This window comes from Leucoraja erinacea, unplaced genomic scaffold (genome assembly GCF_028641065.1).
Source record: "Leucoraja erinacea ecotype New England unplaced genomic scaffold, Leri_hhj_1 Leri_113S, whole genome shotgun sequence".
NCBI classification, from domain to species: Eukaryota; Metazoa; Chordata; class Chondrichthyes; order Rajiformes; family Rajidae; genus Leucoraja; species Leucoraja erinaceus.
Window position 1 is genome coordinate 96,193 of NW_026575385.1, and position 13,808 is coordinate 110,000.

General features: G+C 51.0%; 1 protein-coding gene across 1 annotated transcript in view; it reads left to right on the plus strand.

Annotated features, from left to right (window-relative positions):
• LOC129715366 (polyamine-transporting ATPase 13A3-like) overlaps positions 1-13,808 on the plus strand; it is a 76,387-nt gene that overhangs the window by 57,008 nt on the left and 5,571 nt on the right. The window contains exons 21-29 of the mRNA XM_055665239.1: positions 1,051-1,311; positions 5,408-5,533; positions 6,280-6,359; positions 8,827-8,936; positions 9,056-9,165; positions 10,395-10,518; positions 11,347-11,524; positions 12,586-12,785; positions 13,476-13,564. Coding sequence (XP_055521214.1) covers positions 1,051-1,311; positions 5,408-5,533; positions 6,280-6,359; positions 8,827-8,936; positions 9,056-9,165; positions 10,395-10,518; positions 11,347-11,524; positions 12,586-12,785; positions 13,476-13,564 — 1,278 coding nt within the window. The remainder of the gene's footprint in view (positions 1-1,050; positions 1,312-5,407; positions 5,534-6,279; positions 6,360-8,826; positions 8,937-9,055; positions 9,166-10,394; positions 10,519-11,346; positions 11,525-12,585; positions 12,786-13,475; positions 13,565-13,808) is intronic.

Consider the following 13,808-nt stretch of genomic DNA (forward strand, 5'->3'; position numbering starts at 1 on the left):
ATTTATTTTAACAGTAATGATGGGATACTGGGGGGAAAAAGTTTCCTCTGGGTACTGATTATGGAAATGACAGTAAAGCCAGGATGTTTACCACTAAAATGCAAAAAGGCAAAATAAAATTACAAAAAAGGCATTTATTGACCAAAAAAGGCATGTATTTCCACCACCAAAATATGGTTAAAAATGATAATATAAAGGCCAGTTCTCTGGATACTTTCAAGAGAGGCTCTTAAAAATAGCGGAGTCAGGGGATATGGAGTACAATAAATGACCAAAGTTGCCTGGATGCACATAATTTCCAGCATTTTTTCAAATCTATAGCTCTGGGAATGAAGCTGTTTCTGAGTCTGGAGGTTCGGGCGTAGAAGGCCATGTAACGTCTACCGGAGGGAAGTAGTTCGAACAGCCCATTACATAGAAACATAGAAATTAGGTGCAGGAGTAGGCCATTCGGCCCTTCGAGCCTGCACCGCCATTCAATATGATCATGGCTGATCATCCAACTCAGTATCCCGTACCTGCCTTCTCTCCATACCCCCTGATCCCTTTAGCCACAAGGGCCACATCTAACTCCCTCTTAAATATAGCCAATGAAATGTGGCCTCAACTACCCTCTGTGGCAGAGAGTTCCAGAGATTCACCCACTCTCTGTGTGAAAAAAGTTCTTCTCATCTCGGTTTTAAAGGATTTCCCCCTTATCCTTAAGCTGTGACCCCTTGTCCTGGACTTCCCCAACATTGGGAGCAATCTTCCTGCATCTAGCCTGTCCAACCCCTTAAGAATTTTGTAAGTTTCTATAAGATCCCCCCTCAATCTCCTAAATTCTAGAGAGTATACACCAAGTCTATCCAGTCTTTCTTCATAAGACAGTCCTGACATCCCAGGAATCAGTCTGGTGAACCGTCTCTGCACTCCCTCTATTACAAGGGTGTGAGGAGTCTTTATGGATGCTGACGGCCTTCCTGAGGCATCTTGGTGAAATCAAGGATGAAAAGGCACTTATAGCAGCATTTATGGCAAAATCCTGGCTACTGATCAGCCATGATCATATTGAATGGCGGTGCTAGCTGGAAGGGCCGCATGGCCTTCTCCTGCACCTCTTTTTCTATGCTTCCATCGCTTGTGAATTTGTGTTTGCCAGGAGACAACATGCTGACGGCCCTCTCTGTGGCTCGCGAGTGTGGGATGATCCCCCCGCACGGCAAGGTGGTCATCACGGAGGCCGTGCCCCCCAGGGACGGGCAGGTGGCCACCATCAGCTGGCAGTACGCTGACGACACAGCGGGCTGGGTGGCAACGCATGACACTAAGGTACGCAGCACGGCGGCGCAGCGGGCAGAGCTGCCGACTCGCGGTGTCCGAGACCCGGGTTCCATCCCGACCACGGGCGCGTGTCTGTAACATAGAAACATAGACAATAGGTGCAGGAGTAGAGGCCCTTCGAGCCCGCACCGCCATTCAATATGATCATCGCTGATCATCCAACTCAGTATCCCATCCCTGCCTTCTCTCCATACCCCCTGATCCCTTTAGCCACAGGGGCCACATCTAACTCCCTCTTAAATATAGCCAATTAACTGTGTGGCCTCAACTACCTTTTGTGGCAGAGAATTCCACAGATTCACCACTCTCTGTGTAAAAAATGATTTTCTCATCTCGGTCCTAAAAGGCTTCCCTCTTATCCTTAAACTGTGACCCCTTGTTCTGGACTTCCCCAACACGGGATTTATGGGATTTTTTGCTGAAATCTTCAGTTTCTTCCCACGCTCCAAAAAGACCTGTGGGTTTAACCATATAACAATTACTAAACTTTGCTTTCAGTAACAAAGCAAACACATTGTTGACGTTCCCTTTCCAAGAACAATATAACAACCATATAACAATTACAGCACGGAAACAGGCCATCTCAGCCCTTCTAGTCCATGCCGAACACTGACTGTCACCTAGTCCCATCCACCTGCACTCAGACCATAACCCTCCATTCCTTTCCCGTCCATATACCTATCCAATTTTCTTTTAAATGATAAAATCGAACCTGCCTCCACCACTTCCACTGGAAGCTCATTCCACACAGCTACCACTCTCTGAGTAAAGAAGTTCCCCCCTCATGTTACCCCTAAACTTTTGTCCCTTAAATCTCAAATCATGTCCTCTTGTTTGAATCTTCCCTACTCTCAATGGAAAAAGCTTATCCACATCAACTCTGTTTATCCCTCTCGTAATTTTAAAGACCTCTATCAAGTCCCCCCTTAACCTTCTGCGCTCCAAAGATTAAAGACCTAACTTGTTCAACCTTTCTCTGTAGGGTTTGTAGGTAAATTGCCTTGGTAAAAGTGTAAATTGGCCCTAGTGTGTGTAGGATAGAAACATAGAAACATAGAAAATAGGTGCAGGAGTAGAGGCCATTCAGCCCTTCGAGCCTGCACCGCCATTCAATATGATCATGGCTGATCATCCAACTCAGTATCCTGTACCTGCCTTCTCTCCATACTCCCTGATCCCTATAGCCACAAGGCCCACATCTAACTCCCTCTTAAATATAGCCAATGAACTGTGGCCTCAACTACCTTCCTGCATCTAGCCTGTCCAACCCCTTAAGAATTTTGTAAGTTTCTATAAGATCCCCCCTCAATCTTCTGAATTCTAGCGAGTACAAGCCGAGTCTATCCAGTCTTTCTTCATATGAAAGTCCTGCCATCCCAGGAATCAGTCTGGTGAACCTTCTCTGTACTCCCTCTACGGCAAGAATGTCTTTCCTCAGATTAGGAGACCAAAACTGTACGCAATACTCCAGGTGTGGTCTCACCAAGACCCTGTACAACTGCAGTAGAACCTCCCTGCTCCTATACTCAAATCCTTTTGCTATGAATGCTAACATACCATTTGCTTTTTTCACTGCCTGCTGCACCTGCATTCCTACTTTCAGTGTAGGATAGTGTTGGTGTGGACTCAGTGGGCTGTAGGACCTGTTTCCGTGCTGTTTCTCTAAACTAAACAAACTCGCGTCTTCCATGAGGCCCGGATGGAAGCCAAGGGTTCTGACACTGAGGACCAGTGGCTCTACCGGCTGTGCCACTAGGCTGCTCTCATTGCCATCTGTACTGAGCTACAGTGAGCTTCCTACCTCCACTGTGTGTGATGGACTGATAGCTGGTGGTCCTAATCTCCACCCTCACCCCAGCCCAGTATTGTGTCCCAGAGTCTTACAGCTTGGTAACAGGCCCTCCGAAGTAGGGTCTCCACCCGACACGTCACCCATTCCTTCTCTCCAGAGACGCTGCCTGTCCCGCTGAGTTGCTCCAGCATGTGTTCAAGAAGGAACTGCAGATGCTGGAAAATCGAAGGTTACTCAAAAATGCTGGAGAAACTCAGCGGGTGCAGCAGCATCTATGGAGCGAAGGAAATAGGCAACGTTTCGGGCCGAAACGTTGCCTATTTCCTTTGCTCCATAGATGCTGCTGCACCCGCTGAGTTTGCTTCAGCATGCTGTGTCTATCTTCGGTGTAAATCGGCATTTGCAGTTCCTTCCTCCACCTTCAGCCCAACTTGCCCACACACCGGCCAAAATGTCCCATCTACACTAGTCCCACCTGCCCGCGTTTGGCCCATGTCCCTCCAAACCTGTCCTGTCCCATGTACCTGTGTTAACTGTTTCTTAAACGTTGGGATAGTCCCCGCCTCAACTACCTCGATCCATACTCCCACCACCCTTTGTGTGGAAAATGTTACCCCTCGAATTCCTATTAAATCTTTTCCCTTTCACCTTAAACCTCTGGTCTTCGATTCCCCTACCCTGGGCATGAGACTCTGTGCATCTACCTGATCTAGACATGAATTGCTGGACATATCTGTTCTGTTAACCCCTGTTCAGTTCACCTTAAACCTGTGTCCTCTGGTCCTCGATTCGAGTCATTCACAGATGCGCAGTAGAAAGCACTCTATGTGGATGTATCACAGCTCGGGTTTGGGAAAAGCTCCATCCAAGACCCGCAAGAAATTGCAGAGAATTGTGGCCCACAACCCAGACCATCACACACAAACCAACCTCCATTCCATCGACAAGGTCCCACATAAGAGATTAGTATACAAACTTAAAGCACAAGGCATTGGGGGTTCAGTATTGATGTGGATAGAGAACTGGCTGGCAAACAGGAAGCAAAGAGTAGGAGTAAATGGGTCCTTTTCACAATGGCAGGCAGTGACTAGTGGGGTACCCCAAGGCTCAGTACTGGGACCCCAGCTATTTACAATATATATTAATGATCTGGATGAGGGAATTGAAGGCCATATCTCCAAGTTTGCGGATGACACTAAGCTGGGGGGCAGTGTTAGCTGTGAGGAGGATGCTAGGAGACTGCAGGGTGACTTGGATAGGCTGGGTGAGTGGGCAAATGTTTGGCAGATGCAGTATAATGTGGATAAATGTGAGGTTATCCATTTTGGTGGCAAAAACAGGAAAGCAGACTATTATCTAAATGGTGGACGATTGGGAAAGGGGGAGATGCAGCGAGACCTGGGTGTCATGGTACACCAGTCATTGAAGGTAGGCATGCAGGTGCAGCAGGCAGTAAAGAAAGCGAATGGTATGTTAGCTTTCATTGCAAAAGGATTTGAGTATAGGAGCAGAGAGGTTCTACTGCAGTTGTACAGGATCTTGGTGAGACCACACCTGGAGTATTGCGTACAGTTTTGGTCTCCAAATCTGAGGAAGGACATTATTGCCATAGAGGGAGTGCAGAGACGGTTCACCAGACTGATTCCTGGGATGTCAGGACTGTCTTATGAAAAAGACTGGATAGACTTGGTTTAATACTCTCTAGAATTTAGAAGATTGGAGGGGATCTTATAGAAACTTACAAAATTCTTAAGGGGTTGGACAGGCTAGATGCAGGAAGATTGTTCCCGATGTTAGGGAAGTCCAGGACAAGGGGTCACAGCTTAAGGATAAACGGGAAATCCTTTAAAACCGAGATGAGAAGAACTTTTTTCATGCAGAGAGTGGTGAATCTCTGGAACTCTCTGCCACAGAGGGTAGTTGAGGCCAGTTCATTGGCTATATTTAAGAGGGAATTAGATGTGGCCCCTGTGGCTAAGGGGATCAGGGGGGTATGGAGAGAAGGCAGGTACGGGATACTGAGTTGGATGATCAGCCATGATCATATTGAATGGCGGTGCTGGCTCGAAGGGCCGAATGGCCTACTCCTGCACCTAATTTCTATGTTTCTATGTTTCTATGACTCCATTTATACCTCACGCTGCCTCGGCAAGGCCAGCAGCTTAACCAGCAATGGTTTGTGTTAAAATTTATTATTTTGTAACTTTGATATGAGGCTCTACAAGGCGCTGGTCAGGCTGCATTTGGAATATTGAATAAGATAGAACAACTAAACACACTTCACCCTTCCAGGACATCCAAATCAAAGTGGAGGACGACACCTCGAAAGACGGGCTCTTGGACACCTGCTACCACTTTGCCATGAGCGGCAAGACCTTCCATGTGATCACAGAGCACTTCCCCGACCTGCTTCCCAAGGTAAGTCCCGGATCCCCCTCCCCAACCCCTTCCCTCTGTCTTGACCCTCCTCCCCCACGTTCCCATCCAGCCTGAGCCCTTTCCCAGCGGTCAGTGTAGTTAAGTGCGAGTGTGTACTGTGTGTGTCACTGTGTGTGTGTGTGAGAGAGAGTGTGTGTGTGTGTGAGTGTGTCACTGTGTGTGTGTGTGTGAGAGAGTGTGTGAGTGTGTCACTGTGTGTGTGTATATTTCTGTATACTGTGTGTGTGTGTGTGTGTATATTATTTGCGTGTTTGTACGTGCAGTACCTCCACCCCCTTTGTGAAGCTGTGTATACTGCATATGTGTATACTGTTTGTGTATATGCTTATAGTATGTGTATGTGTATACGTGCCGTGCCTACACTGCACTGCGGAGCTGTGACACTGTGTGAATATACTATGTATGTATGTGCATAGTGTTAGTGTGTGTGTGTGCGTGCCATGCCTCCACTCCCCTGTGGGGCTGTGACACTGTGTGTGTGTGTGTGTGTGTTTCTCCACCCATTCCCTGTGTGTGTGTGTGTGTGTGTGTATACTATGTGTGTATGCGTTTAGTGTGTGTGTGTGCCTGCCGTGCCTCCACTCCCCTGTGAAGCTGTGACACTGTGTGTGCGTGTGTGTTTCTCCGCCCATTCCCTGCGGGCTGTGACACTGTGTGTGTGTGTGTGTGTGTGTCCATTCCCTGCGAGTTGTGACATTGTGTGTGTGTGTGTTTCCCCTGCCCAGCTTCTCCTGTGCGGCACAGTCTACGCCCGCATGGCCCCTGATCAGAAGACCCAGCTGGTAGAGGAGTTCCAGAAAGTGGAGTGAGTACCAGCGACTGCATCGGTAGCAGCTCAGTTTAGTTTATTGTCACGTGTGCCGAGGTACAGCGAAAAACCTGTGGTGCGTGCTAACCAGTCAGCGTAAATACAATACACAAGTACAATCCAGCCATTTACAGTGCACACCTACATGATAAAGGGAATAACGTTTAGTGCGAGATGAAGCCAGCAAAGTTCAATCAAGGATAGTCCGATGTTTAAGAAAGAACTGTAGATGCTGTAAAAATCGAAGGTAGACAAAAAGCTGGAGAAACTCAACGGGTGAGGCAGCATCGATGGAGCGAAGGAACGGGTGACGTTTCGGGTCGAGACCCTTCCTCAGGCTAGTCTGATGGTCTCCAATGAGGTAGATACTCTCTGGCTCCTCCTCTTCCTTTCTCTTTCTCCTTCCCGTCTCCCCACCCCCACCCTGCATCAGTCTGAAGAAGGGTTTCAGCCCGAAACGTTGCCTATTTCCTTCGCTCCATAGATGCTGCCGCACCAGCTGAGTTTCTCCAGCATTTTTGTCTACCTCCAATGAGGTAGATACTAGTTCAATGAGTAGTTCTCACAGAGATTGTGTGTCTGTGGAATTCTCTACCTCAGAGGGCGGTGGAGGCCGGTTCTCTGGATACTTTCAAGAGAGAGCTGGATAGGGCTCTTGGAGCGGATTCCGATTCAGATTCTGTCATTGAGTGTACAGTTCAAGAGAGAGCATCTCCCTGGATAGCGACATAGCAAACTATTAAATAAATAGGGGAGTCAGGGGGGGGGGTGGGGGGGGGGGGGGGGGTGATTGATGGTCACCGAGGTACATTTGTTGATAGAGTGACATGATATGGGGAGAAGGCACGGGGAATTGGGGATGATCAGACTTGATCACTTGAATGGCGGTGCTGGCTTGAAGGGCCGAATGGCCTACTCCTGCACCTATTGTCTATTGACTGCTCTCTGGTTGAGTCGGGATGGCTCAGTTGCCTGATAACAGCTGGGAAGGAAGGAACTGCAGATGTTGGTTTAAATTGAAGGCAGACACAAAATGGTGGAGTAACTGATTCCGGGATAGTCAGCACTGTTATGGAGAGAAGAATGGGTGACGTTTGGTCAATACCCTTCTTCAATTGAGTAATGATTGTTCTTGAGGCGATCTTGACGGGTGTGAAAGTTAGATATTCGCAAGGGGTTGACGTCAGGCTTGATGCCAGGACAGATTACGTTCCTATGTGCGGTGAAGTGGCCAATGACAAGTGGTCACAGCTTAAGGATATCGGGGAAATCGTTTAAAACCCAGATGAGCAGGTGTTGTTTTCCACAGCAGAGAGTGATACAGCATGGAATGGCCTTTCGGCCCATCTTGCCCACACCAGCCAACATGTTGAGGCCATTTCATAGGCTATATTTGGTGGAAATTGAGTTCAGATTGGCCCTTGTCTGTACGTACATCATGACAATTTAAAGAGAATTGAAGGTACTGGATGCCCGAGTTGCCAACATGTCCCCAGATCACATTGAATGCCTGCGTGCTGTGCAGCTCCGACTACACTTTTAATGGAAATCTTCCTGCACCTAATAATTCTATAACTTTATCTTTAAGCACCTACAAAAACAACCAAAAGCTGAGCAATGCTGTACAGAAAAAAGCAAAGAGGTGATGTTTGGGTCAGGCAGAACCTTCAGAAGACTGAGCTAACATGATTTGTTCTTACATACGAAAATCCACAATGACGGGTGTAAAAGTTGATATTGTCGCAACAGCAAAACCAAGCAAATAAAGTCTAAATAAATAAGTCGACAACTTACTGGTCTACAAAGGCCACGGAGAATAGATATGTCTTCAGGGGTGACTTAAAAACAGCTAGAGAAACCCTGTTTAACCTGCGTGCAATTCCCTCCATAATCTCGGAGCCGACACAGCAAAGGTCACGGTCCCCTCTGAGCTTCCCCATAGCTTTTTTGGCTCTTTCGGCAGCAGCTTGCCCATCTTCTGACCGGAGAGAGTCCCAGGCTACAATAAGGTCCCACCTGCCAGCGTCTGTCCCATATCCCACTACACTTTTACGGAAATCTTTTAGGACCGAGATGAGGAAAAAAAATTTCACACAGAGAGTGGTGAATCTGTGGAATTCTCTGCCACAGAAGGTAGTTGAGGCCACACAGTTCATTGGCTATATTTAAGAGGGAGTTAGATGTGGCCTTTGTGGCTAAAGGAACCAGGGGGTATGGAGAGAAGGCAGGGATGGGATACTGAGTTGGATGACCAGCCATGATCATATTGAATGGCGGTGCCGAAATGCCCACTCCTGCATCTATGTTCTATGTTTCTACACCTGTCCTATCCATGTACCTGTCTACCTGTTTCTTAAACATTGGGATAGTCCCTGCCTCGACTACCTGTGAGGCAGCAGCTCTACCGCTGCGCCACCACGCCGATCTGTGCTGCCCTGTAAAGCTGTACCTGCCGATCTTTCAGGCAGTACCAATCCTTCACACTCACCCGAGGATTCTCCCCTGCTGTTTGTGGTTATTTCAGCGTTCAACGTAATCCTAAACCCCTCGTGAACACTCCTCCCGATTGTAATGGTGGGTGTGGGGCGAGGCAGGCGGGGAGGGAGAGGAGAGAGGAGAATCGGGCCTCGCTGGAAGGGCCTCACTCTGCCGTCGTGTCGGGGTGGGATGGCTGACGTGCGTTTTCCACACAGGCCCTGCGGCGAGCTCATGCCGGCATCTCCCTGTCGGAGCTGGAGGCCTCTGTGGCGTCGCCCTTCACATCGAAGACGCCGGACATCTCGTGCGTGCCCGTCCTCATCAGGTAACGGGGGGGCGGGGTACTGGGGGGAGGGGAGAGGGGGGGGGGGGGGAGAGAGGGAGAGGGAGAGGGGGAGAGAGAGAGCGAGTGTGTGTGTGAACTCCCTCTCTCTCTCTCTCTCTCTCATTTGCCCCCCCTCTCTCCTTCTCTTTCTCTTTCATCCTCTCTCTCCTCTCTTTCTCTCTCTCTCTCTCTCTCTCTCTCTCTCTCCCAGCTTCTGTGCGGTGGGGGGGGGGGGGGGGAATGGGGTCTTTTATGGAGGGGGGAGTTGCGTCTACTGAGGCAAGGAGGGTGAGCATGGTGGGATGGCAGGGTTTGGTCAAGCTGGTGAGATGGGTGTTGGGTCTAGTGGGATGAAGAGGGTTGGGTCTGGTGGGATAGGAATAGTTGCATCTAATGGGATGGGAAGAGTTGGGTTGAATGGGATGGGGTATTTGGAATCGTGGGATGGGAAGGGTTGGGTCTCGTGGGATGGGAAGGGTTGGGTCTCGTGGGATGGGAAGGGTTGGGTCTCGGGGGTTGGGTGTAGTTAGATGGTTGCTTGTAGTAGGATGGGGAGTTTGGGTCTTGTGTTATTCCCGTTATTCCCTTATCATGTATCTGTACACTGTGGACGGCTCGATTGTGATCATGTGTTGTCTTTCTGCTGACTGGTTAGCACGCAACAAAAGCTTTTCACTGTACCTCGGTACACGTGGCATTAAACTAAACTCAAACATGCACATACACACACGTGCATACGCACATGTACCTAAGCACACTCACATACACATGCACCTACACACCCGTACACACACACATGATACACAAATGCACATACACAAGCACACACGCATGAACGTACATACACACATAGACAGCTACAGATACACATGCGCGCACACACACTCATTCACACACACACACACACATACACACTCACACTCACACATACACACACTCACACACACACACACACTCACACGCACCCACACAGATACACTCACACACACACGCACTCTCACACACACACACTCGCACACTCACACGCACCCACACTCACACACACACACATATTTGCACTCACGCACACTCACGCATTTGCACTCACACACACGCGCACACACACAATAATAGTCCTGTGTAAATCCCACCTCTAGATAGCTGGTATCTCCCACCCTCAGGTGGTAAATGTCCCCTTGTGTGTGGAGGCCGCGATGCGTTCCCCAATCCCGTGCACGCCGCTGCCGTAGCCCCGGGCAACGGACTTGCGGCGCAGTTTGTCATCGCCGTTTGTTTTCCAGATCGAGGGCAACCTGGGCGACAGTCAGTTCCTCTTCATCGACCTGGCGATCATCATGAGCGTCATGTTCACGAGTGAGTAACGGCTGGGTCGTAGCGGGCGCTGGGTGTCGGCGGGGGAGGGGGTGGCGGGCAGGGCAGTGTGCGGCTTCAGGAACCCGACGCAAGGCAGCGGATCTACCCGCTGCGCCACTCGAGGAGAGGCAGGGATCGATGAGGAGAGGAGAGCTTAGCTGAGAGATAATGCGCGGAAACAAGCCCTTCGACCAACCGAGTCCGCACCGTCCAGCGATCACCCCGAGCAGTTTTGGTCCCCTAATTTGAGGAAGGACATTCTTGCTATTGAGGGAGCCCAGAGTAGGTTCACCAGGTTAATCCCCGGGATGGCGGGACTGTCATATGCTGAGAGAATGGAGCGGCTGGGCTTGTACACTCCAGAGTTTAGAAGGATGAGAGGAGATCTCATTGAAACATATAAGATTATTAAGGGCTTGGACACGCTAGAGGCAGGAAACATGTTCCCGATGTTGGGGGAGTCCAGAACCAGGGGCCACACACACACAGTTTAAGAATAAGGGGTAAGCCATTTAGAACTGAGATGAGGAAACACTTTTTCTCACAGAGAGTGGTGAGTCTGTGGAATTCTCTGCCTCACAGAGGGCGGTGGAGGCCGGTTTTCTGGATGCTTTCAAGAGAGAGCTAGATAGGGCTCTTAAAGATAGCGGAGTCAGGGGAGAAGGCAGGAACGGGGTACTGATTGGGGATGATCAGCCATGATCACATTGAATGGCGGTGCTGGCTCGAAGGGCCAAATGGCCTCTACTCCTGCACCTATTGTCCGTCTTTGATCTGCCGGGTTACTCCAGCACTGGAGGGGAACCTAACGCTCTCCTGTCCTTGCAGTGAGCTTGAACCCATCCTGGAAGGAACTCGTCCCACGCCGACCACTGACTAGCCTGATCTCCGTGCCCGTACTGCTGTCCATGATACTACAGACCCTCCTCACGCTTGCCTTTCAACTCACCGCCTTCCTGCTGGTCAAGGAGCAGCCCTGGTACGAGTCTGGAACCCCCACCGCCAAGTAAGTAGCACTCCGACAACATGCAGGCATTTAGTTTAGTTCTAGTTTAGCGACACAGCGCAAAACCCCCTCTCCCTCCCTCTCCCTCTTACTCTCCCTCCCTCTTACTCTCCCTCCCTCTCCCTCCCCCCTCCCTCCCCTCCCTCTCCCCTCCCTCCCTCCCTCTCCCTCCCTCTTGCTCTCCCTCCCTCTCCCTCCCTCCCTCTCCCTCTCTTTCGCTCACTCCCTCTCTCTCTCTCTCACTTACTCTCTCTATCTCTCCCTCCCTCTCCTCCCTCCCCCTCCCCATCTCCCTCCCTCCCTCCCCCCCCCCCCCCCCCCCTCTTTCTCCCCCCCCCCTCTTTCTCCCCCCCCCCTCTTTCTCCCCCCTCCCCCCCCCTTTCTCCCCCCCCTCTTTCCCCCCCCCCTCTTTCCTCCCCCCCCCCTCTTTCCCCCCCCCCTCTTTCTCCCCCCCCCTCTTCCCCCCCCTCTCTTTCTCCCCCCCCTTTTCTCCCCCCTCCCGTTCCCCCCCCTCTTTTTCCTCCCCCCCTCTTTCCCCCCCCCCCCCACTCTCTCCCCCCCCCTTTCTCCACCCCCCTGCCCCCCCCCCCTCTCCCCCCCCCCCCCCCCCCCCTTTCTCTCCCCCCCCCCTCTTTCTCCCCCCCCTCTTTCCCCCCCCTCCTCCCCCCCTCCTTTCTCCTCCTCCCCTCCTCCTCCTCCTTTCCCTCCCTCTCCTCCTCCTCCTCTCCTCCCTTCTCCTCCTTCCCCCCCTCCCCCTCTCCCCCTTTCCTCCCCGCCCTTCCTCCCCCCCTTCATCATCCCCCCCTTTCTCCACCCCCTTCCCCTCCTCCTCCCCCCCCCTCCTCCTCCTCCCCCCTTCTTCCTCCTCCCCCCCTTCTCTCCCCCCCCCCCCGTCACCGTGCGTAACCATGCGTCGCTGTGCAAGGTATTCTAATGACGTCATGATGACGCGTGATTTGCCGCATAATGACGCGTCAACCTGTTTCACATACGACGCGTAAATGACGGCCAAGTGGGACAAGCGGCGGTCTTAACTGGCGGAACTTGTTTTCCGCCCTCAGTGTGTGTCGTGTGAACTGGACTGGTGAGCTGCCTGACGCGGGCTTCGCCACTCACAACGTCACGGGGGAGGACGAGGAGGAAGACTACATCACCAACTACGAGAACACCACCATCTTCTTCGTCTCCTGTTGCCAGTATCTGGCAGTTGCTTTCGCCTTCTCCAAGGGGAAGCCTTTTCGGCAGCCCGTCTACAGAAACTGTGAGTGGGACCGTGAGTCGGATGCGCGTGACGTGCTACCAGGCTACTGCCTTGAGTTATTGTGGGAGGAAACCGGAGCACCCGCAGAAAAACCCACGCAGGTCAATAGACAATAGGTGCAGGAGTAGAGGCCATTCAGCCCTTCGAGCCAGCACATGATCACATGGCTGATCATCCCCAATCAGTACCCAGCTCCTGCCTTCTCCCCATATCCCCTGACTCCGCTATCTTCAAGAGCCCTATCTACCTCTCTCTTGAAAGTATCCAGAGAACCCGCCTCCACCGCCCTCTGAGGCAGAGAATTCCACCGACTCACAACTCTCTGTGAGAACGTACAAACTCCGCACAGGCGAGAACGTACAAACTCCGCACAGACAGCACTAGTCAGCCCCGCCTGCGCAGTTGGGGGAGGGTTGGCGGGCCGGGGTTGCCATTTTTTACTCAACATGGCCTCGTTTATGGGTGACTGGTGGAATATTGTGTTGGGGGAGAGGGACCCAACGGGTCCGCGCTTGGTCCAGTGTACAATAACAGCTATAGACAATCGGTGCAGGAGTAGAGGCCACTCACGTGTTTCAATAAGATCCCCTAAGCTACTGCAGGAGTATTTTCAGAGTGCTTGGTGTGTAAGGGAAAGATGGAGAATCGGTTCATGTGTGGATCTATTTACTCTAAACTTTTCTCTTTCAGACTTCTTCATGAGTTGCATTCTCTTCTTTTACGGCTTCTTTGGCCTGATTATGATGTACCCGACCGACGTCGTCGATGATTTCTTCGAGGTAATGGAAGTAGAGTTACTGTTTCACGTCCTGGGGGGGGGGGGGGGGGGAGTTTCCCTTCACTGTCTCTTGTCTGAATTCCACATGTACCAGATCTACAGAGTTTAGTTTATTGTCACGTGTACTGAGGGACAGTGAAAAAAGCATTTGTCACGCGCTATCCGGCCAGCGGAGACAATGCATGATTACATTTACAAGTGTGTTGGAAAGAAACATAGAAAATAGGTGCAGGAGTAGAGGCCAT